Here is a 20,044-nt window from a genome sequence, read left to right on the forward strand (position 1 = left end):
TTTCGACAGTGTTCACAGCATCTTCACCAGGAGTAGATTCCGTCTCAAGAACACACCCATTTCGCTCAGTCATAAGAAGCAACTCCTCATCTGTTCAAATATTTTCATGAGATTGCAGAAATTCAGTCACATCCTCAGGCTCCATTTCTAAAGCTAGTTCTCTTGTTATTTCCATCACATCTGCTGTAACTGTGTAACTGAAGTGACACTGAAGCCTTGAAGCCATTAAACTTATCCATGAGGGTTGCAATCGATTTCTTCCAAACTCCTCTTAATGTTTTATTTTTACCTTCTCCCGTGAATCACACATGTTCTTAATGATGGCTTGAATGCAGAATTCTTTCCAGAAGATTTTCAATTGACTTTGCCGAGATCCATCAGATGAATCACCCTTTTTTGGTAGCTTGTACCTTTACAAATGTATTTCTTAAAATATAAGACTTGAAAGTCAAAATTACTCTTTGATCCAAGGGCTGCAGAGTGGATGTTGTGTTAGCAGATATGGAAACAACATTAATTTCCTTGTACATCTCCGTCAGAGCTGTTGGGTGACCAGGTGCATTGTATTAATAAATGAACTAATATATTCAAAGGAATCTTTTTCTTAGCTGTAGATCTCAACCGTGGGCTTGAAATATTCAGTAGACCATGCTGTAAACAGATGTGCTGCCATCTAGGCTTTGTTTTTCCATTTCTGGAGCACAGACTGTAGGTTTAGGGTACTTCTGTTTTAATTTTTATAGATTTAGGTGGTACAAGTGCAGTTGTGTTACCTGGATATTATATTGCATAGTGGGGAAGCCTGGACTTTTAGTGTATTCATCATCTGAATAGTATACATTGTATGCAATAGGTAGTATTTCATCCCTCACCCTCTTCCTCCTTCCCATTTGACACACTTCTTAAGGGCCCTAGGGTTTTTGGAAAAGTGAGCATTGGCATCAGCTTAAAGCGACCAGCTACCTTAGCCCCTAACAAAAGAGTTAGCCTGTCTTCAAAGCTTTGAACCAGTCATGGACTTCTCTCTAGCTATGGAAGTCCCAGATGGCATCTTCTTCCAATATAGGACTGTTTTGTCTACACTGAAAATTTGTTAGCATGGCACCTTTATCAATGATCTTAGCTAGATCTTCTGGAAGACTTTCTACAGCTTCTGCATCAGCACTTGCTGCTTTATGTTTCACTTTTATCTTGTAGAGATGGCTTCCTTTCTTTTGCCTCATAAACCAACCTCTCCCAGCTCCCAACTTTTCTTCTGCAGCTTCCTTACCTCTCAGCCTTCACAGAATTGAAGAAACTTAGTAACGTGCTCTGGATTAGGCTTTGGCTTGAGGGAATGCCGTGGTTCGTTTGATCTTCCACCCAGTGCAATGAAACTTTCTCCATATCAATAACAGGGCTATTTCACTTTCTTATCATTTATGTTTTCACTGGGCGGCACTTTTCATATCCTTTAAAAACTTTCCTTTGAATTTATATCTTAGCTAACTGTTTGGGACTGTTAAGAGGCCCGGCTCCTGGCCTCTGCTGGCTTTTAATATGCCTTCCTTACTAAGCTTAAGTATTTCTAGCTTTTGATTTAAAGAGAAATATGTGTGACTCTCACTAGAATGATTAGAGGCCATTGTAGTGTTGTTAATTGGTCTAATTCAATATCGTTGTATTCAGGGAACAGAGAGGCTCAAGGAGAGGGAGAGAGATGGTGAACAGCTGGTTAGTGGAGCGGCCAAAGGGTGCACAACGTGTGTGGATGAAATCCACTGTCTGATGATGCTGAAAAGGTCTGAAATATTGCCAGAATTACCAAAATGTGCCAGAGACAGGAAGTAAGCATGTGTTGTTGGAAAAAATGGTGCCGACAGACTTCCTGGAGGCAGGGTTTCCAGGAGCCTTCAATTTGTAAAAGATGCAATATCTGCAAATGAAGTAAAGCGACGTGAGCCTGTATTTCAGGATGTGTCTATAGTTCTTCTTCTTTTTTTTATAATCACTTCCATAACTTCTTCCTAAATCGGCACTGAAATTCAGCCAGTTTTTCTCTTGATTTCTTATGATGGTGAGAGATAAAATGACCCATTAATATAACAACCATAGTGACCATTTGTGGGGTGCCTCATTTGCATCCAGGATCATTCAAGGTATCTTCCCTCCATTTGCTCACTTAATCCCCACAAACACCCTATGAGATGGGTGTCACTGTCCCTGTTGTGTAGATGAAGAAGCCAGGCTCAGAGGGGTTAAATGGCATGCCCCAAACCACCCAGCCACTGAGGGCAAAAGTAGAGGTTCTAGGTTGGGCTCACCCAACTTCCATGCTCTTCCTCCACACAATCTGTGCAGCTGCCACCAGCAGAAATGGCTTCATCAAGAGTGGAAAGCAGCAGCAAGGGCAACAAGTTTGGATGCCAGTCTTTTGATTGTTAGTTTTTGTTTTTCACACATCTTGCAGTCAAGGTGAGGTGCAAATAAATGGTAAAATGGCTATCAGGTCACAGGAGAGTTGGGACAAGGAGGAAGAGAAGTGGCAGAAGGATCACAGACTCTGGGAGGTCAGCAGAAGACTGTGCATCTTCCCTTGCCTTTGACCTGGTGACCTCCCAGTTTGGATTCATCTTCACAAGAAGAGGCATGGGACATGTTACTGGGACCAAGAAGACTCTGACATAGGGTCTCAACTTAGAGACCCAGGCTCAAGCTGAGTGGCCTTGGGCTACTCACAGACTCCGTGCACTTCAGTTGCATAACTAGTAAAAGAAAGGGTGGCCAGGGATTTCCACACTGCTCAAGGGAGAGCACACAGCATCATCCACCCTCAGGACTAGCTAGTTAGATGATCCTGTAAACTGTAGTACTGAATTATATTCTATGTTTGGTCAAAACCTCTTTTCCCCTGGACTCTACCTGGAGTCTCCTGTTCTGACAAATGGACAATAATGGCTTCAGCCTTTCCTTGGAGCTGTTTTCTTACTTCTGTGTCACTCAAGTTCATGACAGTTGGGTGCTTTTCCTTCCCACCGTGGGTCATCATGTGCCAGGGTCTCTTCCTTTCCAGGCTTGGAAGTTTCCGCCTTTTCCTGTCCTCTCATGCTGGCCACAAGCATCACGATGATGCAGAAAACCCTTAAGGGACATGTGGATCTGTAGGATATACACATCTCCTGTCTCCGTTGCAGATGAAACCATCTAAAACTTTGGATTCTTCCCAAAACCTGCAATGTATGCTTCAGGGTGCACTGCTGCAGCTAAGAGGGCGAACCCACACCTTTCCAAATGAGAGCCATGGATTTTCTATGCAGACACATCTGGCACCTTCAGGAGACTCTCAGGGGAAACAGTCTGCAAGAAGCAGCTTGACCGGCAGAACCAACAAGACCAGTTTAGAAGCTTGGATGCACTGCCCTGGACACTTGATGTCACCCCAGTGTGAGGTACCATCAAGCTTGGGAACTTGACCCTTGCATTAATACCTGGTCCACCCAGGTTGTTCACCAGAATAAAAGGGGAACAACCCAAAAAGGTGGCCCTCCCTTTTTCAAGAGAGCTCAGTTTACCTCTGCCTGCCTCTTCTGGCCCCATTCAGACTCAGAAATTTTTATCTAGGCTAAGTCTGGGCCTCTGCTGAGCCAGAATTCACAGGTGTCTGGGTTTCTCATCCTTCCAACCTGGTGCTTCAGGGAAGCGACTGACAGGTTTATAATTCAGGAAGGAGGGTGGGAGTTACCACCCAAAGTCAGCATTGCTCAGCCTCAGCATCTTCCTTTCCTCTCGGTCCTCTTGCTGCAGGGGAAGCCTGTGGTCTCTCCACTGTCCTGCTGTCATCACCCGGCTCTCCATGGCTGTGTTCACAATGAGCCTCACCCCAGCCTGGCCCCACATCACCGGTGCCTCTTTGTGGCACCACGTGACCATGCATCCTCTCGTGGCTGTGCACAAGAGCCCGTGGAATCACTGGCTGTCCTCTGTTCCTTTGTGGATTTTCCACTCTTAGAGCTCCCATCTGCAGGTTGGTCCTCCCTAAGGATCTTGTGAGCTGCTGCCTCATTATCTGGATCTTTGCACTAGAACATGAATGGCACAAGTCCCACATCTGTGTCACTTTTGCTCACTGATGCATCTCTGAAGCTTACACATTGCCTGAGATCTAGTATATGCTTCATCTACATCTGGCTGATTGAATTGAATTGAACTCAGACCTCTACTTCCACTGAGGTGCTCTGTCTGGATTTCTGGCCCTTCCAAAATGAGCACGCCCTTCTCCCAGGTTGGAAGGGCTCTGAAGAGTCAGCCCTGCACTGTCCTTTGGCATTCCCGGGGCGCTAGCTGGGACACAGAGAGCCTCTTGCTTTCCACATAGTTGGTCAGCTGGCCCTAATTCTGGATAATGTCACCCCTGGTTCAGCAAGCCTGGCTGCTCCCAGCCCTGCAGGTGAAGGGTGGCTGCATAAGTAATGACATGTGTAAGCACCTGCTCGCATGTTTCATGTGCTATTCTATTTAGTCTCAACAGTTCCTAAAAGGATATTATTTTCCCCAGTTCACATGGGTTTTTTTTTTTAATCTGAGTTTAAAAAGTATTAAATACATTATTCCAAATCTGTTCGTTTGGTGTGGAACTGTGATTGACACCCAAGTCTGACTCTAAACCTGGGTTATTTGTCCCTTTAGTTTCTAATGTGTCTGCTGGTGTTTTGGCCAGGCAGTCTAAAGCAGTGGTTCTCAAATGTTTTGCTCTCAGGACCCCTTTATACACTTAAAAGTGACAGAGGAGCCCAAAGAGCTTTTGTTTATGAAGGTTCTGGCTACTGATGTTTACTGCATTCCAAATTAAAAGTGAGGGACAACATGACGAAACCCCGTCTCTACAAAAAAAAGAAATGCAAAATTTAGTTGGGCATGTGGTGGCACACACCTGTGATTCCTGCTGCTCAGGAGGCTGAGGTGGGAGGATCACATTGAGCCAGGGAGGTTGAGGCTGCATTGAGCTACGATCATGCTACTGTGCTCCAGCCTGGGCAACAGGATGAGACCTGTTTACAACTTTGTCTTAAAAAAGAAAAAGTTAAAAGTGAAAAATTTTTAATTTATTAATTCACTTAGAAATAAAAACGATACAACCATTGCATGTTAAATATTTTTATGAAGAATAGTTTTAGCTTCCAAAACAAGGTATCTAGTGAGAATGACATTTTTTACATTTTTGAAAGTCTCTTTAATGTCCTTAACTGAAGACAGCTCCTTCCGCATTCGATCTGTTGCAATATACTGTTTTCATTGTACGTGTGGAGAAAACCTAGTTTCACACAGATACGTAGTTGGAACAGTGAGGAGTATCTTAATACCTTTTTCAGATAATTGTATTAGTCCGTTTTCACACTGCTGATGAAGACATACCCGAGACTGGGCAATTTACAAAAGAAAGAGATTCATTGGACTTTACAGTCCACACGACTGGGGAGGCCTCACAATCATGGAAGAAGGCAAGGAGGAGCAGGTCACATGTTACGTACATGGCAGCAGGCAAAGAGAGAGCTTGTGCAGAGAGACTCCCGTTTTAAAAACCATCAGATCTCATGAGAACAGCACAGGAAAGACCCGTCCTCATGATTCAGTCATCTTTCACCAGGTCCCTCCCACAGCAGGTAAGAATGATGGGAGCTACGAGTTGACATTTGGGTGGAGACACAGCCAAACCATGTCATCGTGGATATTATGATTTGATACTGTACCAAAATTTGATGTGTGATAGTTTACACTGTTATGTTAAAATTCATTGCTCTATCTGGCACTTGGAATGACTTTTGCCTCTAATGATTGTGTATGTGTATATAATTCTGTAAATGATTCTTATACAGCCATCATTTGGAAAATGCTGGTTCACTGTCACACAGACCTTCCCAGTGCACAGCAGAAAGCTCCACTATTGCATCTGAGAGGATGAGAACACAAAGTGCAGCTAATGTCTTTGTATTAAACTTTGACCTTGCAAACTCCCTCCAGGGTCTCATGGATCCCAGGAGTCCCTGAGCTGCACCTTGAGACCTGCTGGGCTGTAGTATAAATTGAATGATCACTGAATGCAAAGCCCTATGAGAGGATACAAAAGAAATAAAACATTAAGGCCAGTATCTTGACATTTAAAAAGAAAAGCACGCACGGTTCGGTATGTGAGTCTGAGAAAAGGCAAATGAAGACATGAACATGTAAGTTACGAAGCAGAAAAAGCCATTCTGGGTCTCACCATGTGTGTGAGAGTGTATGTGTGTGTGTGATGTCTACATCTAACTGTGCTATGTCTACATTGCAATGACACAATGTTCCCAAGCCACAGAGGCACATTGTGCCAGCCTCTCATGAGCTGAGGGGTGGCTGGAGGGTTTGGAATGACCAGAGGCTTGTGTTGGCCAGTGGAAATGGGGCAGAGAAGCAGCAAGGCTTAGGGGAGGCCTTCAAGGAAGGGCAGGACAGAGTGTAGTGGGGAAGTGCAGACCCCCCCTGCTGGGACCGCAGATTGTTCTTTCCAACGCTGCTGAAGGAGGTGAGGACAGCCTGAAGTGTGCTCAGCAAATCAGAGCTGAAAGCAGACTTCCCGAGGCCACTCAAGCCCTGAAATCACACATGACCATGTTGACTAGACAGAGCTGTGAATGTACCTTCAAGGGACAATGGCCTGCAGGGGTCCACTCCCCTGACTGGCTCTGTCATCTTGAAACATTTGTTTTTTCTTTTTTAGATAACATGTTTTATTGAAGTGTAATTTATAGGTAGTAAAATACACAAATCTTAGATGTATATAGCTCTATAACTTGTTACATGTGATTCTAGAATATTTACCCAGATAAAGACAAAGAACCTTGTGTTGCTCCAGAAAGTTTCCCTTGCTCCTCCTTAGTCAACACCACTCTGCCCCTGCGCTCAGGGGAAGCCGCTGTTGTGACTGTGTCCGCAGGTGAATTCGATCCGCCTTGAACCTCATCACACAGTGTGTGCTGCTTTTAGAGTCATCGTGTTGTTAGCTTTGTCAGTGGGGCATTCTTTTTTGGTTGCTGAGTTGCATTCCACATAAATACACCAAAATGTGTTCCTCCATTTTCCTGGATGGAATGTTGAGTTTTATACGGTTTATGGCTATAATCATATGTGGAAACTGTGGACAGAGGGTATGTAGTTTGTTCTCTAGGATCTAGCTTCCATGTACTGAATTGTATCTACCACCACCAAAACAAAAACATTCATATGTTGAAACCGTAACCTACCAATTAGATGGCTTTGGGGTGGCTGGAGAGAGCGCCTTTGGGAGGTCATTAGGCTCAGATGAGGTCTTGAGGGTGGGCCCTCGAAATAGGATTCGAGCCCTTCTAAGAAGAAACACCAGAGCCATCACTTCCTCTCTGTTTCTCCCCCATGTGAAGACGCAGTCAGAAGACAGTGAGAAGTCTGCAAGCCAGGGAAAGACACACACCAGGAAGTGAATCAGCCGGTACCTTGGCCTTTCCAGCCTCCAGAACCGTGAGAAAGAAATGTCTGCTGTTTAAGTCCCCAAGTGTTGGTGTTTGTTACAGCAAACAGACTAAGTGTTGCCTAAGCAGACTAAGACACCAGGGCAGGTGCTCCGTAAACATTTGTTAATTTTTAATCGATGTCTATTTCAAGAGGCAATGTCAACCTCGAATGGCAATCTAGAGAGAAAATATACAATGAAAATCTTTTTAAAAGCAGTAGTTCTGGCTGTTTTGTTTTAAAGTTCACATTGTCAGTAAATTACTGACACATGTCCTGAAATGACTAAAATTTCATATTGTCAGTAAATTACACGTGTCCTGAAATGACTAAAATTTCATATTGTCAGTAATTTACTAATAATATGAATTTAGTAATTTCAGGACACATGTAATTTAAGTAATTTAAGGAAATATGACACACAATGGTCCATTGGGCAAAGGACTTAAGTGGACATTTCTCCAAAGATGACATGTAAATAGCAAACAAGAATGTGAAAAGATACCCAGCACTGCTAGCCATTCGGACAGTGCAAACCAAAACCACAATGAGATATCACTTCATACCCATCAGGAAAGCTGCCATGAAGAAAAAACGCAAACACAGAAAACAACACGCATTGGCAAGGACGTGTAGAGACTGCAGCCCTGCACACTGTGAGTGGGATTGTCGAACTGTGCAGCTATGGAGAACAGTGCAGTGGTTCCTCAAAAACTTAAGAATAGCATTACCACAGGATCCAGTAATTCCACTTCTGAGTATGTATCTAAAAGAATTGAAAGCAGGATCCATGAGAGAGATTTGCTTCCCCGTGTTCATAGCAGTATTATTCATAGTAGGTAAGAGGCAGAAGAAACCCAAGTGTCCATGGATGGATGAATGGATAAATGAAATGTGGTACAACGGAGTTTTATTCAGCCTTAAAAAGACAAGAAATGTTGACACACGCAATAGCATGGATGCACCTTGAGGACATGATGCTAAGTGAAATAAACCAGTCACAAAAAGACAAATACTGTATGATTCCGCTTATATAAAGTATCTAGAGTGCTGAGATTAGTAGAAAAAGTAGACTGGTGTTTCCAGGGGCGGGGGAGGGATAAATGGTGACTTGCGCAGTGGATACAGGATTTCTGTTTTGCAGATCAATAGTGTGAGGGCATTTGACTCCGTTGAACTGTACGCTTCAAGGTGGCGAAGATGTAATTCTGTGTTATGCATTTTTTAACCACAATTTCTAAAAAATCAAAATGAACTCCGAGGTAAAAATCCCACCTCTGAAATCAGGTGCACTAAAGATGGCAGTAAGTTGGCAGTCAGTTCATTCATTTAAAGGAATTGTTAGAACTAGCTGCAGAGTGGCTTCTTAGTATTTTTGCAGAGTACCTCTGAGTGCTCAAATGGGCCGCCCGCACCCAGGCCCAGCGCTGGCATGGTTCTTGAGTCATTAGGAAGGATTCCTTACTGTGGAGAGACCCCTGTCTTCTGGTCCCTCTGGTTTGAGGAGACTGCAGGTGGGGGCGAACTGGAGGAATAAAGCCACACTGTCCACAGGACGTGTGTCCCTAGATCTTCCCAGGTGCAAAGACTGTGGTGGAGGGAGAATCATGGCCAAGACTGCCAGGGTAACCCACAGGGTAGATGGATATCCCTGGGAAGGCAGGGCACCTTGAGCTTCTTGAGAGAGGAGCAGCAGGAGCAGAGTGGAGCTACCAAGAACCAGCCGGACCCTGGGGTGGGGACTGGGTCTTTTGCAGACCCTGCTTCCCTGGAGCTCTCTTCTGTAAAAGTGAACAACTGCCCTCAGAGTTTTAACTTGTCCTTGGTAGCCTGAGGCCACTGTGACTATCCTGGGTCGAAAGTGCTATGAGAAGCGGCTGGGTGTTTGCAGTGAAGGTAGCCACGGATGGGGGAGAAAGGAGCCATTCCTGTTTGGGGATCCTGCTGTCCACACACCTGCCTGGCCTCTGAAGTTACCTGGTCATCACATCATGTAAAGGAGGACCTGCAGACCTGTGCTGTGGCCAGAGGGACTGGGCATGGCCCTCCCTTCACTTTCCCAGAATGAATTCATCATCCTGGAAGTCAAAAGCGAAAGCAAGAGGTGGGGCGCCTGCTGGGCTGGGCTGGGCTGGGAAACAGCGAGCCTGGAGCTACAGTTCTGGCGGAAGCCAAGAAGACCGATGGCCTCAGACAGTGGACGGGGACTGCGAACTCGGACCGGGCTGGGCATCCGCTGTGTCGTTGGAAAGGCTTGAGTCATGCTTCCTCTTGTGAGACATTAAATTGGAGCCTAGGGAGCGAAGCATCAAGTGGCGCCGTTTCCTCCCTTCAGAGCCAACCCTGCTGGGCATCTCGGGTCAGATCAGCCCTGGGAACGCCTCCCCACTCCGCCCGCCACCTCGGAGCTCCGGGGCTCAGCCCCGCGCACCTGCCCCACCGACGCCTGCCCCGCGCACCTGCCCCACCCACGCCTGCCCCGCGCACCTGCCGGGTCCACACCTGCCATTTGTCCAACTGGCCACACACCCAGCAGTCCCGCCCCTGCCCGACCCGACCGGTACCCGCCCCTTGCCTTCCTGACCCCCGGGCTCCGCGGCAGTTGCCCGGGAGCTGCAGCCAGGGCCGGGAGGGGAGCAGCACCTGGAAGATGCGCCAGGTGGCCGGCGGTGAGTGCGCCCCCGCCTCGAGGCTGGGGTAGGGGCCGGGAAGGGGGGGGCAGCGGCGTCCTCTGGCCCTGCCTGGGACTCGCCACGCTGAGCAAAAGGGCGAGGGCTGGCGCCTGGCGCCTGGGCTGGCCTTAGATCTGGGATCAGGAATGGGGGATCGATTCCAGAGGTGGCGAACGGCTGGCGTTTCCAGCAGGGTTCCCAGACCCATTTCCCCGCTCTCGCCCGGCCTGTTCCTGCCGCCGCAGCACGAGTGCATGGGATGGGCGAGGATCCGGGAATGTGACACTGTGACATTTTACCTGGAAAGTATGTTAGGGGGAGCGCAGGCACAGCCCGCACCCCACTCAGGCTCCCCAAGCGGCTTCTTCCCTGACCTCATGCACCAGAGAGGGGCTGGCTGCTGCCAGTTGGTAAGGCTGTTTTTATTTTTTCCATTTTTCAAATGACTTGACACTGTAGACAATTTGGAACAATAGGAAAAAGGAAAGGAGAAACCTATTATTTTGACCAGTCGCCGCATTTCTGCAGCCTGTCTTAGCTGCACCTCTGTCCGCTGTCATTTTCCTGTCACCGGCTGTCTCGGGTCCTGGTGTCCACTGCCCTGGTCTCTGTCACACATCCCCTTTCTAATTGGTTTTGTGGGTCTCCTCCTATAATCTGAAAAATATGGATTCCTGCTGGAGGGTGGAAGTCTGGCTGTGTAAAATGTAAGGTTCAAAAGTGAGAAGTTCTATGGGCCTCTTCCATAGATCACTTCCTGGTCCGAGATCCCAGGTCCTCTGTGGCGAGGGTGTTGGACTAAAGCATCGCATTCCTGCCAACACCAGCATTCAGGCGGCGATCACGCTCCAGCACGTTCTAAGCGCTCTCTTTTCTGCACCATTCCCGAATGTGGGAAAGCCGCATTTTAAGATTTTTGCCTTGTGTAAAATATTCATATTTTCCTTAAGAACTATTTATGAATGCCAGTGTTTTTGATAACTTGTGTGGATTGTAGGAGAGAGATGTATCCCCTCCCTTAGGTCACTGACTTTCATTATAGCTGTTCTGGAAGAGTGTTTTCCATGATTTCTGTATGGTATAATTATTATTTCCTGGCCACTTATGGACAGTATTGAATATTAGATTGCGTTCCCTCAGCCAGGATGATTTCACATCCGGATCTCATTCACTCATGAGCTGTGGGGTCCTTTTATAGGAAGCTTCGAGATGACACCAGGTTTGTATTTATCCAGGCATGTGTGATTGTGGAGAAGCTGCCCACAGAACTCAGAGATGCGTCACTTCTGATTTTATAGCTAAAGATCTGGAGACATCCTTGGAGCGGGCCTTGTCCTGGACGCTTCTGTCCAGTGTTGGGTGTGTCCCAGGCAGATGTTCTCAGGAGGGACATTGGGACGAAATGGAAGTAGGAGCAAGTCGAGCTGCCACCATGCCTTCACCTGCAGGGCCTGGCAGCGGGCGTCCTAGTGCCTCGAAATGGACATTGGCAGGTGGACCGTAAGCTGCACACCTGCTGTGGTATTTCGGAGTGGCCCTTCCTATCCCTTCTGCCAAAAAGGCTCAGTGAACAGCATAGCGATGATGGGACACTGAGGCCAGCAGAGCCTGGGATCCCAAATGCAGAGTCCCAAAATATGGACCATCCACCCTCAGCTCTCCTGGCCTTTCAAGTGTAAGAGGCGTGGGTGTGGCCTTCATGGTGAGGTGATCTGAATACATGTTGGCAAGGCAGCGGTGACAGCAGCTTCCCTGTCCTCGTTCAGGTCGAAGGAAATTCCCTCAATAGAAGTGTGTTCTAGGACCTGAGATTACTCTGCGTAGGTGCCCTTGGATTGGAGGGAGGGAGAAAGCCCTTAGGTCCTCCTACCTGTAACCTAGTGTCATATCCATTTGGTTTCAGGATTACTTCCTTTCTGGCGCCTTTTAAATGTGTATTGTTTACAGGCAGAGACTTGCTCTCTAGCCCAGACTGGAGTGCCACGATGTGATCATAGCTCACTGCAGCCTTGAATACCTAGGTTCGAGGAATCCTCCTGCCTTAGCCTCCTGAGTAGCTGGGAGTACAGGCACATGCCACCATGCCCAGCTAATTAAAAAAAAAAGTTTTGTAAAGATGGGGTCTTGCTGTGTTGCCTAGGCTGGTCTTGAACTCCTGGCCTCCTCAGCTTTCCAAAATGCTGAGATAACGGGTGTGAGCCATTGCACCCAGCTTCTGGCTCTTAAGTGAAGCAGCCAGGATACTGAGACCCCTGTGGATCTGAGAGTGAGATTGGCTGAGACACATGCACATGCACTCACACACACGCACACGCGCACATGCACACACATGCATGCACAGGCAGACACATTGGAGGTGAGTCTCTTAGGAGAAAGTTCATTCACTGGCTCCCCTCCTGTGTAAGAATGGCCTTTTCTCTAACACTCATCCTGTCTGCTGGGCAGCAAGCACGGTGGAGGACATTTCTATGAGCTGATGATGACTTTATTACCTTACGAGGAAAGGCAAGATCCTGGTTACAGAATCACAGAAGTGTTCTGGACTCTGTTTACTTCCTCCCCCGCCTCTGAAGCTGCCAGGTCTCCTCCCACTGGGGCAGACCCACCTGGGGCTCCAGGAGTCATCTTAGTGGAGGCCCTGGGCACCCAAGCTTTATTCTTCCCAAGTGTGTCCCAGGTTAGGCACTAATTCTTCCTGGCTGCCCAGTGTCTGAGCCTCTGTCTTGACAGGCTGCTTTGGCTCCTGCCCATCCTGCTTTCACCCCCAGGGACTGAGCTCTGGTTGCTGACAACCAGCCCACAGAGAGTCTGTGCCACAGCTCTCCCAGTGCTGTGTTGAGGCTGAATTGTGCCTCCCCACCACACCCCATTTATATGTTGCAGTCCTAACCTCAGCCCAGTACCTCAGAGTGCGACTGGATCTGGAGATCAGGTCGTTAAAGAGGGATTTCAGGTATAATGAGGTCATTGGGGGTGAGCCACGATCCAATCTGACTGGTGTCCTTATAAGAAGAGGAGATGAGGACACAGACACATGGAGACCCTCTGAGGACACGGAGAAGATGCCATCTGCAAGCCAAGGAGAGAGGTTCAGAGGAATCTTGATCTTAGACTTTCAGCCTCCAGAATCTTGAGAAAATAGATTTCAATTTTTTTTTGGTAAGAGGTGGGGTCTCACTGTCTTCCAGGCTGGAGTACAATATTGCAATTGTAGTTCATGGCAGCCTCAAAGCTCTGGGCTCAGGCAATCCTCCTGCCTCAATCTCCTGAGTAGTTGGGACTACAGTTCTGCACCACCACACCTGACTATTCTTTTTAAAATTTTCTGTAGGCACGGGGTCTCATTATGTTGCCCAGGCTGGTCTCAAACTCTGGAGATCAAGCCACCTTGATCCCCCCACCTTGGCCTCCCAGAGTGCTGGGATTACAGGCGTGAGCCACTGAGCCCAGCCTGAGCTTCTGTTGTTGACGCCACTTTGTGTTAGTTTGTCGCAGCAGCCGGAGGAAATGATGCCTGCCTGGATTTTGTCTGTCACCTCCTGGCTCCTACCGTCCCTCTGGTGGCTGGGATACTTCCGTGACTTTGTGCGAGACCCGAGCACAGGCTGCCGGTCCAGCTCACCACCCATCTTCTGAAGATGCGCCAAGTCCAGTGCCAGTGGCTGGATCTGCCTCCCACCCTGGAAGTGGTTCCAGCTAGAAGCTCATGGCTTCTCCCAGTCAGCTGCATGCTGGAAACCAGACGGTCCCCAGCCTGGAGGTCATTGGCTGCACCCCTCACCCAAAGCACAGATACTCTCTAGGAGTCCTGAAAAGTGTCCCAGAACGGAGCTCACTGCCTCACTAGAAGGGCCTGGCATGGGTCACCCTTCTTCTAATAAAGACACTTGGCTTATTTATTCTCCATTTTCTTCTCTGTCATGTCCACCTGTTTGTTTTTGTTCAGCTGGGGACACAGTTACCTCTTCCTTCATGTAGCTGCTTGTTACACATTCAAAAGATAGATAATGTTCCTTTTCAGCCTTCTCCAAGCTAAGCAGCACCTTGTAGCTCAGGATCTCAGGTGTGATGTGTTGTCTGGAAGAGCCTCTGAGCGTTCTCTGCGTAGCCAGTTTTCCTCTTCAAACACAACACTTGGATGAAATAGTCCAGCTGCGACCCACACGCCCAGGACACGGGACTGCCGTTGCCTTTGAACATGTTCTGTGGCTGTTGTAGCCCTCTCTGCACTCCGTGTTCATCCAACAGAATTTTCTGGAATATCAGCACCACCCGGCATCCCAGGCACGCTGCCTGGCTCTGGAGGGAGGTGTCTGTATGGGCCCTGTGGCAGGACCGTGTGGGGGAGAGCATCCTCTAGGCAGAGACCACTCCTGCAGAGGAGTGAGCCTGGGAGGGCGGAAAAGTACCCGCAAGTGGCTGGGCACAGCCAGTGGCGCAGCTGCAGGAGAGGGGCCTGCAAGCCCGCACCTGTCTCATTTTGTTTTCTGTGGCGGGTTTATCTGCTTTGAGATGCCCCCCCAGCCCTAGAAGCTACACTGATCACACTGCTGCAGGCCTCTCCCCAGAGGAAACCACCTGCACCTACTAGTCTAACAATCTTAGCAGTTTGCAAATTTGAAATTTTTAAATGGTGTTGAAATATGCCCTTGAAAAAGCAGAACCAAACCAAACCCCAAGGCGACCCAGAAGCATCTCGTTCCATCCCCGTGGCTCCCTCTGCCGAAGCACTGGACCTACAAACACAAGCACACGTTGCCTTGCCACAGCATAGCCCGCGCATGGGCCCTGGACAGCTGCGCTCCTGAGAAGGGAAGGGCGATCTCTAGGTGCTAGAAGCAAAGCTGAGATCCAGAGCTGCACACCGGGTGGGTGGAGGGGTGGGGCCCATTGTCAGGCCCTTCAGGCTTGACCATTCCCTTCTCTTCCTTTTCTTTTTTCTCCTTTCCGGATTTCCCCATTCACTCCCTTCCTTCTTTTATCCCTTTCTCTCTCCCTCCCTCCCTCTTTCCTTCCTTCCTTCTTCTCTTCTTCTTAGGACTATACCTATTAGCACGTATTTAAGTGCATTGGGCACATCCCCCAGGACCCATCCTGTTCGGGACCCATGGTCACCCCTGCATGGTAGCTATTTGGGTAAGCAACCTGCTCCATGAGTTCTCATCTATGCTATATTTAGGGAGCAAAATCTGAAAGCCTTGGCCCTGGGCTCCCTGTGGAAAGACGGAACACTGTCTCCCAGGCCTCTTGTGACCCAAGAGAAGGCCAATACCTTTTCCTTGAGAATCTTGCTACTTAGGTAAGATATTGTTACCAGTTCACCAGAAAGGTATCTCCAGGGACTTCTGTCATTGGGGACCTTGGATGGCCCAGCAGGCACATCCATGATGACAGAACAGGTTTGGGGACTTTTCCCGGTGTTGCCTGGCCAGGCGTTGATCCAGCAGGAATCCGCTGCATGCTTGCTGGGCGTCAGCTACCATTCCCACTGCTGCTGATGTGGAAATAAACAAAACAGACAGAGCCTCACCCACTGAAGGTTTCAGTGTAATTGCAGGATTGTGTTTCACAAAGGGAATGAGCTGCTTTTGTTTCTTCAGGTCCCCGTTGGGCATGCTGGTTCACAAGGCGCTTGATTAGCTGTTTTGACATTCATGTTTGAGGAAGCTCTTAAGACCCAAACCAACAGCAAATACAGCCTGCCCTTGAAAGCATTCCTGTCTTGTTTATATTCGCTGATACTGTCTAATTAAAGGCCCTGACACCGCCTCTGACCCTGGGAGCCTCCTGCCCAGGAGCCCTGTGCCCATAGCGCAGTCCCCTGACACTGGGCTGGAATGAAAGGCCACAGCGGGGTCAGGAGAGCCAGGAGCTGGGGTCCACCAAGTCACCCACAGCAGCTGCCTGTTGTCCCCTCTGCAGGTGCCCTCAAGGTCGTGCTCCTGGTCTTCGCCTGCTTGTGTGCCTGGTATTCTGGGTACCTACTCGCAGAGCTCATCCCGGATGCGCCCCTGTCCAGTGCTGCCTATAGCATCCGCAACATTGGGGAGAGACCTGTCCTCAAAGGTGAGTGCCAGGCTTGGGACAGACGGCTGCCTTCATGGCTTGTGTACAGAGGGAGGAGCGGTGGGTCCTGCCCCAGCTGGGGGCTGGGGGGCCCTGACGGCTTTATATCAGGAAGGAGGAGGACAGAAGCATTTTGCTCTTACTCACTTAGGTCCCACGCCATTCCAAGGCGCGTACCACTGCTGACCCCCCTGTGAGGCGAGAACAGTGTGGCTTCTGGTTACCAGCACAAACCTGCAGCCTGACCTTGAACTGTGCTCTTTCGGCCCAGATCTTGGCCTCCTCCCACGGGAAGCACAGGAGGGTCCAGGTTCTGAGCTCCAGAGTCATTTTAAGGTTTCTATCAGACTGAACAGCGTTTGGAAAGTCTTCTGTAAAGTCTTGGGAAGCAAAAGCGAGTAATTGAATAGATGGGAAAGAAGCATCAGACATTGTATGTTGGTGAACAAGTGCCCTCAACCATCAGCTTAGGAAAGACCCAGCTCTCTGTAGAGCGGCCACTTTCTGTCCTTCCCTGCACTCAAGGCGGGTTTTTCAAGAGCCTGCTGTGTGCTGGGCACATCCAGGAGCTGAGGAGAGAGGGAGGACAAGCATACAAGGTCCCTGCCCCTTTGGCACTGAGCCTCTAGTGAGGGGAGGTGACAGCTTAACACATGAACAAATGTGATTTGAGAGAGGGTGGGCTGGGAAAGCCTCTGAGAAGGGGGTGACAGTGAGAAGCGATGTCAGTGAAGTGGGGGTGAGCTGCACTGGGTTCGGATGGCTGTGTGAGAAGGGGTGACAGTGACCTCAGTGAAGCGGGGAGTGAGCTGCACGGGTTCTGAGGGCTGTGTGAGAAGGGGTGACAGTGACCTCAGTGAAGCGGGGAGTGAGCCTCGCAGGTTCTGAGGGCTTTGTGCCACTTTGGTTGGGGGCATCTCGGCTTAGTCCGCCCAGGTTACTCTAAGAGAATACCATAGACTGGGGGGGCTTATAAACAAATTTGTATCTCACAGTGTTGGAGGCTGGAAAGTTCCAGATCAAAGCACCTGCAGATTTTGTGACTGGCGGGGACCTGCATTCTGGCTCGTAGATGGCTCCTTCTGGTAAAGGAGTTCTCTGGAGCTCCTTTCATAAGGGCACACTCCCATTCCTGAAGGCTTTACCTCCCAAAGGCCCCACCATCACACTGGGAGTTAGGTTCCAACATAGGAATTTCGGGGGGACACGTTCAGTCCATGGTACATGGATTGCACATTGGAGGCCCAGAGACAGATCTGTCATGCAGACAAGATTTGTCTAAAAGCAAAACAAAATATAGACAAATATTTTAAAATCAAGAGATTTCACATAAAACTCCCTGTTTATAGCATCTTTGAAACAGTAGAAACGTTGGTGCCCCGGGCCCTCATTTCTGCAAGGCCGCCATCAGCCGCAGCTGGGCAGGCTGTGGTTACACAGGGCCCAGAGTCTGGCCAAGACGAAAGGCATTCATCCAGTGGCCCAGGTCTAAAGTTGCAGGAACAGGGAAGGAACAAGGAAAACCAAGGTCCATATGCTTTATACCTAGAAAGATTATCTACAAATCACACTGATCACTGTCCTCTTTACTTCCTGGCTTCAATCTTATTTTACAATGCACATTCCAGGAAAGACTGAATTACTGCAGAAGGGTATGCCTACTGTCAAAGTCCATTTATGTGTAAATTCAGCAGGTACTTATTAATAACCTCTCTCTGGGCCACGGTTGGCCTCTGGGTTCTATAATCCAGCTTTCTGGCAAGCTGGAGACATTTGTTGCCATGCCCATGATGCCCTTGACCTCCATCATTCCCTGGAGATGAAGGATCGAGAGTCCTTGGATCCACATGGGAGCTCAGTCAATGCCAAGGTACCCCCACCTGAAAAATAAGAACTTGCCAACCTTCTTCTCAACAGCAAGCACCAGGATAGAGCTCCCGGCATCCACTTGCCGCTCTGAGCCCTTTATCATGTCACTGAACAATCACAGTAGCCCCGAACATCGCTGCTTACCTCCTGGAGAAACTGAGACACCAAGAACTTCACCAGCTCAGCCAAGGTCATAGGGAGTGAGACCCCCTGAATCTCAGGGCCTTACTGCCGTGCCACAACTGTAGTGTCTCTCCCCGGGGGCTTCAGGCTTTCCTTTATCCGTGTGCATCCTGTGTTGTCCACCTGCTTACCTGTCCTTCCCTAAGCGCAGCTGCAGAGGGCCTTTGGTCATGGTGTTGGACCCCATCCTCTGTACCCTTGCAGGTGTGCAGTCTCCTTGTGTTCACGCCATGGAGGTTGCCCCTCCCTCCCGTCATTTCTACGTGAGCTGAAGCTGAGCTCATCGGTGGGTCTCACTGAATCGGATTTCCTTTCTGGACACGGCTTCTTCTCCTCCTCATGCAATCCCTGCAGTTGCTGGAAATCTGTCTGAGCGCCAGCTGCCCCTGCTCGGGCCTCTGTCAGTGTTTCTCTAGTCCTCTTATTACTAGAGGGTTGAGGCTCACACTGGGTTCATCTGCAGTGTGAAAGACTGTGCTCACCCAGCAGGGCTCGGAGCCCTGGCTCTACCTGTCCCCAGAGAAGCCAAGGTCTGGCTCCTTCTCATCCTGCGGGGTCCAGCTGCCCAGATCCCCCGCCTCCTTTCCTCCCAACTCTGTCTTTCTTCCCCCTTCCGCATTTTCCTCTTAGCCTTTGGACGAGGATCCAGTTGAAGTGTTTATCACGCCCAGCAGGGCCTCCGTGGTTTTACACACTGATTCCCTTTTACTCCCACTTCCGACTCCAGTCGCCCACACCCCTGAGGTGTTTCGGGGTGCCTTCCTGTTTGAATACCTGACTGCAGAACGGGCTGCTGTGTTTTGTGGGCTTGCCCTTCACTGTCATGTTGTAGACTCCATTCTAGTTCTTCTTTCTCCTTCAGGACCAAGGCTTGGAGGCCTGTCTTGCCATGGAGACCTCTCCTCCAGGGCCATGCACATAGCATTCTGCCTAGGCAGGGCCTGCCCATTGCCCTCTTTGTACACTTGGGGTCTGGCTGGGCCGGCCTCCGGCTCACCTCCTGGCTGTTCTGCTGCAGGGAGCATCCCTGAGGGTGTCCTGATAGACCTGGCTGACATTTCCTTTGGGATATATCTACTCAGGTGTGGAACTATCTGGCCCACACGTGTCCAGAAGAAGCCGTGTCCAGAAAGGAAGCTGGGGACATTATGCCAATGAAGCCCTTAATTTGACTGAGCCAAACCCGAGGCTTTCCTCCCACACATGGTGCTCGGGGCTCCCTCACCCCCACATTCGCCTGCACGCTTCAGGACCCAGCCTTCTGGATTGACCCATCCTGAGAGGTGCTCCGGGCACCTGACTGTGCCAACAGGCAGCTCTCAGGTTACTAATGAGTGTGGGAACACCAGGCTGAGCCTGAGGCTACTATTTCATTCTGACAGGCAGGGGAAGAATCAGTAACAGCTTAGGAGAAAAACCCAAGCTCGTTAGAACCCTGGCGGGTGCACACCTGATGCAGAGTGCTGACACCGGGGGGTCTGTTCGAGAGGGTGCTGAGCCCTTCCCACGGCAGCCAGGGACCAAGGCTGCTCCGGGCAAGCTGTGACCATGTAGCACCTTTACAAAGCCTCTGTCCCCATGTCCCTCTTCTGTAAATTGCAAATTTGCACCTTGCTGGCTTTTTTATTGGGTTGTTCTCTTTCCCTACTTGACTTGCAGGGAGTTTCTTATCTATATTGAGTAATTAATGCCTTCTTTGTACATGGCACATATCATCGTCTGGAAAGATCTTCTTTGACTGTCCAGGCATGATGGCT

At 49.2% G+C, this 20,044-nt stretch overlaps 1 protein-coding gene across 2 annotated transcripts in view; it reads left to right on the plus strand.

The window, feature by feature from the left end:
- The window catches only part of FAM3B (FAM3 metabolism regulating signaling molecule B), a 73,986-nt gene that overhangs the window by 7,711 nt on the left and 46,231 nt on the right, over positions 1–20,044 (plus strand). The window contains exons 1-2 of one of the 2 annotated variants that reach the window (XM_035283248.3): positions 10,095–10,166; positions 16,092–16,235. In XM_035283248.3, the coding sequence (XP_035139139.1) occupies positions 10,148–10,166; positions 16,092–16,235 (163 nt within the window). In that variant the 5' untranslated portion in view covers positions 10,095–10,147. Of the gene's footprint in view, positions 1–10,094; positions 10,167–16,091; positions 16,236–20,044 lie in introns of those variants that run through there. The other variant, XM_035283247.3, reaches the window with a different exon arrangement.

Source organism: Callithrix jacchus, chromosome 21 (assembly GCF_049354715.1).
Source record: "Callithrix jacchus isolate 240 chromosome 21, calJac240_pri, whole genome shotgun sequence".
Taxonomy (NCBI): Eukaryota; Metazoa; Chordata; class Mammalia; order Primates; family Cebidae; genus Callithrix; species Callithrix jacchus.